General features: G+C 41.9%; 1 protein-coding gene across 1 annotated transcript; it reads right to left on the bottom strand.

The window, feature by feature from the left end:
* Positions 1 to 744: 744 nt before the first annotated feature.
* LOC147310621 (prostaglandin G/H synthase 2-like) lies at positions 745 to 5,215 on the bottom strand. Its single transcript, XM_086268616.1, has 10 exons — positions 5,078 to 5,215; positions 4,762 to 4,878; positions 4,526 to 4,669; positions 4,244 to 4,387; positions 3,782 to 3,963; positions 3,612 to 3,695; positions 3,270 to 3,516; positions 2,642 to 2,928; positions 2,392 to 2,539; positions 745 to 1,809 (listed from the first exon to the last, which is right to left on the bottom strand). Exons 1-10 carry the CDS (start codon positions 5,172 to 5,174, stop codon positions 1,397 to 1,399), a joined length of 1,863 nt encoding a protein of 620 aa, XP_086124742.1. The 5' UTR covers positions 5,175 to 5,215; the 3' UTR covers positions 745 to 1,396.
* Between the last annotated feature and the right edge of the window lie 940 nt (positions 5,216 to 6,155).

The following is a 6,155-nucleotide window of genomic DNA, read 5'->3' as shown; positions in this document are numbered from 1 at the left end:
TATTATGTGATTTCGTGCTGTATAAATTAAATTAAATTGTATAGAAAAGGCTTGATGTGAGATTTGGTTTGCTAATTAGACTGAGACGTTATATACCTAAACTTTATCCTTTCTAGTTTATTCACAGACGGGGATCTTTTTACCTCTGAGTCCAGCTGATTTACAGGAATGTATCCTGTAAATCAGTTTCTTACATTGTAACTATTATTATAACGGACAGTTTCAGTAATTACATTACGCTGTGGTCTCTGCTTCTTGGTTGTTTTTGTGAGTTCATTATCTCAGAGTTTTGTTATTTGTTTATATATTTGTGTGATTTATCAGTCATCCGGTCTCAGTCCAGCAGAGAACCTGTCCTCTATCAACAGTTCGGACTAATGGTGGCAGCACAATGATGTGGGGGATGTTTTCTTGACACACTTTGGCCCCGTTAACACCAACAGAACATCATTTAAATGTCAATAGGTCTCCAGCCATTTGAACACATTTGTTAGTTTTGTATCTTGTAGGAAGGAAGGTCCAACCCAGCCCTAGCAAAGCCTACTTAGAAAAAGCGGCCGCTGAGTGTGTCGAAAGAAACAACTTCTCAGAGTTACAGACATTTGCATTTCAGTCGGAGCATGTGAACTGATATGTGTGCGCTCTATGTTCAGATAACAGTGTCTTATCCTGCTGTCACAGCCAGTTCAGAGTTTATACAAGAACACAAAGTGACGTCATGAAAACAGCAACACGGACAGTTGATTTCTGAAGTATGACTTCCATCATTTATTCAGTTTAATACTCTGAAGACCGTAGGCACACACTATTTTAAGCCTGTACAATCAGAATATTTGTTTGTTCCTTGAAAATACAAATAAAAAAAATAAAAAAACAAAAACAAAACAAAAACAAAAACAAAAAAACAGTGCGGATTCAACATACACTTGTCATTTCATATTATTCTGACTAATACGAAAACTGGTCAAAATGAAATCACTAAAACAACGTGAACTGCAGATAGTCACAATCAGTCTGCACCGGAGCACTGCCCTTTAAAACTCTCATCACTGTTTATTACTGGGATACAACTATGGGAACATAAATGGAGAGGCAACAGGTAATCCAGGGAAACATTTAACAGTAACTTACTGTTTTAATGAAACTGTAAACTGACCTTCAAGTATTAAGTTGCAGTGCCTGAGGTTATCAGTATAAGAAGACAGTGTACAAAATAAATACAAATTACTTACTCTAATTTCAATCACAAATATAAAAATTTGTTCCACTTGTTCTGGTTTTATTTTACAGTATAAATATATAAAATAAATATACCAATAAATAAATAAATAAAACTGTGTTTTTTTAAAAACAACAACAACAACAACAACAACAACAACAACACGCTTAAATAAAATTAGAGCTCAGTAGTCCTTTCTTTCAAAATAATGGTGGGGTTGATGTCGCTGCCCTGCGACTGCGACGTGCTTGAGTTGATGATCATGGACCCGGTCTCTTTAACATCGGGCACATGAAAGGACGCCACGGGGCAGGGACCCCGCACGTTATTGCACACCAGCTTCTGGAGCGAGGCGGTGTTGACCACGTCGAAGCCGACTGTGCCTCCGAAGGTGCTGGGCTTCCAGTACTCCGGGGAGCAGATGGGATTTCCCATTAGGCCCTTGAGGGAGAAAGGAGCCCCCATCTCCACCATTGTTTCCCCAAAGATGCCGTTATGTCTGGGCTTCTCCACCAGCAGGCCCGGGTAGAGCTCCACAGCATCGACGTGCCCGTACAGCTCCTCCAGCACCGCAGCCATTTCTTTCTCCCCTGAATAACACAAACAAGGAAATGGTTTTGGTCAGTAACACAATCTGGCGTCCTTCCCACTGGCTCGGTCACTGCGATTTGACAGATTTCATATGTCTTTACTTCCTGATTTTTATCTTTCCACTAGCATGCACGCCATTTTTTCCTTCACTTATACAGCAAGTCAAAGTTAGTTTTTAATCGGCATTAAACCTCTTGAAAAGTTTAAATCTTCCTCTTTAAAGTAGAGGGACTCCCCGTGTCTGTTTATATCTCGCCTGCAGTCATGACAGTCTGCTTACTCTACCTTAAGATGAAATGGCCATCTGGTTCTCAGAGTCATGGAAATAAATACCTAACCTTCAAAACTGCCAGCAGCTGCTTAGGGACTCTGAGGCATTTCCTCAATATCAGGTAAACTATTGCATAAACCGTATTGTGCAGCCTGCAGGTTTTTCAGTCACACTTTGTGAAAATAAGAATCAGCGCATTGCAAAGATATTAATCTATCAATAGCTGGGCCTGAGACAGCAATTACAAGAACCTGTTTTTGTCACATTTTCAGCATACAGGTATTTTCAAGAAGTGCTGAATCTGTCTCACCTGTCAGGTCTTCGAAAGACGTGTAGGGCTTCATGGAGAATCGTTTCCTGTAGGCGTTGAGGGACTGGTAACGCATTTGTCTGCTGTTCTCTATGGATTTAATGGCCACATACAAGATGGGTCCGGGGACATTTCGACCACCAGCAACCTAAATTACAAAAAAAAGAAATTTCAATTCTGCATCCTTAGAGCAACACTGGTCTTGTATGTTTCAGTCTAACTGCTGCTGCGGAGCTTAAAGAGTTCGTACCCGTCCGGCAATCTGATTGGTGAACGACTCCACCAGGTTGCTGATGCCGTGCTCGGTCACGACAGAGGTGTTGAAGACAAACTGCTTGTAGCTATAATCTGTCTCCTCAATGTGGAAACTATCGGGCATCAGAGGGTGCCAGTGGTAAAGGGTGTTGAACTCAGATGCAATGCGGTTCTGGTACTGGAAGCGCTGGTTAAAGAGCAGCTCGGGGTCAAACTTGAGTTTGAAGTGATAGCCGCTCAGATGCTGCACGTAGTCCTCAATCACGATTTTGATGGTCTCACCTGCCAGATGAGAAATGTGACGGTTTATATAATGAAGACACTCTAGATGCTAAAAGCCACTCTGCTTTAGAATAAATCGTGCTTATTGATGCTTCATTTGCATGTCTGTAGTGTGGGTAAGCACAAAGTGGAGTCCTGAGAGTAAAACACATTTCCTCTTTCTGATGTTTACAAGAAATTCTCAAGTCTTTCAGTAAATCAGGTTCCTGAAATGAAATGCTCCACTGTGCGCAACATCATTGGGAGGTGAATAAGAAGTCCTGCTAACAATATGATTATTAGCTTTTTAATAAAAAATCCCAACTACGTCACAGCTGGTATCTGGACTTCTTTTGTCTTACCGATTAGGATGAGCCGTGCGGTCTGGAAGAGTCTTTCGTCATCCCAGTATGGGTGGACCTCTTTCAGCACATCGCACACACGGTTGTGTTCGCGGAGCCAGATGGTGGCGTACATCATCAGACCAGGGACCAGGCCAAATGCCTCGTGGCCGACAGCGAAGCGGTGAGAATCTGGGACGTGAGGGGGGTAATGCATCGTGACACCCACTTCCTTAACTGTAGGGGGGTACATCTCTCCATCGAGCATCTGCGGAGTTACGCAAAAGAGGAAACTGCTGTGAGAAACGCACATGAGCTGGTCTCTTTGACTGCCTCGAGTACAGCTACCTTTCCCCCCCATACCTGATATTTCAGCTTGCCATCCTTGAAGAGTCTCAGCTTGTGCTGCTTTTCCAGGTTGTCACCGTAGATGTGGTTGAGGTCCACCTGACAGCACAAGACACGCCAATTAAAACTGGGTCACATTAAAATGAGTTTGCTTTTCAAAAACCGGGATCTTCAGCTCCACTTACCCCATGACCCTTAGCAACAGTGAAAGCAGGCCCTCTCTTCATGTCAGATTTGAAGAACTGGTGGGTGAAGTGCTGTGCGAAGAAGGCAAACATCAAACTGGTGCCCTGCGGGTCTGGTATAAACTGTCTCCTCATTAAGAGCTTCTCAGCCAGAACTTTAACATCAGGTAGCTCCTTTTTGCCTGGAAGAATAAGAAGACTTCAATGAGCACATAACAGTATGATAGGAAAATCACAGCTCTTTGGGTCTGTTTCATACTTCTGACGCAAAAAATAACTTGATCTCTTTGGTTTGGGCTTGTAGGGGGAGGTTTTTCCATGTTGCCTCAGACACTTTATAATTGATCTAAGAGGAAAGCTAATTCCAATGTGCGCGCTTCCTATGATGTAATTCGACAAAGACGGTTTTGTATCTTAAGAATCTAAGAAAACTGGTTCTCCAAAGGTAGAGAGTGTACTCACCTACTACTCCCATAGGGGTTGGGCAATCCTGCGGCACAGGGGGGAGGGAGCGCGTATAGTAGGAAAGGTTGGAGTAGGCTTCCCAGCTCTTATAGCCGTAATCAGCATTATAAGTTGGAGGACTGTCAATCATGTGGGATCGGGCTAGAGAAAGGAAAACCCATATTAGTCCTTCATTTAGTATAAACACTACAACAAGTTCCTGCGCAAACTGTTTAATGTACTGTGAAAAACTTTCCAATCCACTTTTTCATTTTTGCCTTCGAGCAGAGAGAGACTTACATGTCAGCACATATCTCATGATGGCATCCCTGAGGAATGAGATGCTGTTGACGATGTTCCAGAAACCCTTGAAGTGGGTCAGGATGTAGTGGACTGTGTTGGGTGTTGGCTTCAGAGACACTTTGATCCAGGTGAAGAACTCAGCTGTAAGAGACCAAGAGAGCACGTGAATCAAGCCATCAAGTCACCACCAGAGATGCACCTTGTTTCACTCCAAGCGCGATGTTCACACTTACCTGTTGTGCAGTTTTGCCCATAGTACCCCGTGCGTGTGCAGTCACACTCGTATTTTTCTGAGGCCAGTGGTGTGCAGACGCCCCTGTTCTGGCATGGCTCTGAGCAACATGGGTTAACTGTAACAGATACGGTTGGACACTTACTGTCTGTTTAATAAAAAATAATCAGTTCTCAAGAAGACATCTTATTAGGCATCATCATCATAATAATAATAGAAAGAAATCACGACTTCTAAACTGTTGCTGTGATTTGGGCTGTAGCAATAAAATAAAATGGAAAAACTGTAAGAAATAATCTCCAGTTTCCGCAGCTTACCAGTTTCACCGGCGAGAAAGCACAGGGCCAACAGGAAAAGCGGCAAGGTGAGTTTGTTCATGCTCCGGAGACTCTGTGAGATCCACGTTTGTTTCATGTCTGCAACTCCCTCTCGCGCACGACGACGACGCTGAAATTAAGAACGTCCACAGCGAGGTTGAGCTTTATTTGTATGGGGGGGGCGGTGCTTCCTCCTTCCTTCCTTCCCCTCCTATCACCCTCACTACTCACCCATCCACCCTGTGACAAAGAGGGATTTTAGTGAGCAGAGTTTATGAATCACCTGCTTTGCGAGTGTCTTTATGACTCTGGGTAACTCTACCTACATTATGATCGTTTCAGTCCTTTTTGGCCACTTAAAATATCTTTATAAAACCAATATGTTATACGCGTTGTAATTTCTGATGCACCCTTGGCTACATCACTCTTTAAAAAACATTTCTAATGTCAATGAGACTGTTTAGCCGGATCAAACACGGACATATAAAAACCACTTTGCTAAAAAGTGATTGCAGAAAACATTCTTTTTGTCAAAATAACTTTATATCTTTCATGAGTTAAGTTTCACAGATTATAGGACAACAAGTAACAAGTAGACAACCTTTTTCCTTCTTTCTTTCTGCCAGAAATCATTTTTGGGAGAAACAAGCTTTCTTATCCACAGAATATTTATTTTCTATTCTCACTCCTTCAGTGCTACAGCCTTAAATTAACTAATTGTATGCGTTTTTGTTTGTTTTTTGTCCCCATAAAAACCGGAAGCTGTGATTTTAATTAATGTCTAATAATATTTACTGGTTTACACAACGTATTACCACGACAGGGGGGATTCTAATTTTTGCGTCATAACTTTTGCACTGTCCACTTCCTGCTGTGACAAAACAAATTTCCCACGTGTGGGACTAATAAAGGTTATCTTATCTTATCTTATCTTATTTAATATCTATAGCCTCTATAAAACCTATGAACAAACATGGAGAAATGATAAGTACAAATACTCGAGTACTCTTTGATTGATAAAAAATTACAAGTTTGTGAATCACCTCCAGAGAGATTCACAAACTTGTACTTTAAAAAA

This window comes from Aulonocara sp. 'chitande type north' Nkhata Bay, linkage group LG17 (genome assembly GCF_057382095.1).
Source record: "Aulonocara sp. 'chitande type north' Nkhata Bay isolate Kocher_YH1m ecotype deep benthic linkage group LG17, A_spYH_male_GT1.1, whole genome shotgun sequence".
Lineage (NCBI taxonomy): Eukaryota > Metazoa > Chordata > Actinopteri > Cichliformes > Cichlidae > Aulonocara > Aulonocara sp. 'chitande type north' Nkhata Bay.
The sequence above is the reverse complement of the archived record's forward strand: the minus strand, read 5'-3'. Positions and strand labels throughout refer to the sequence as shown.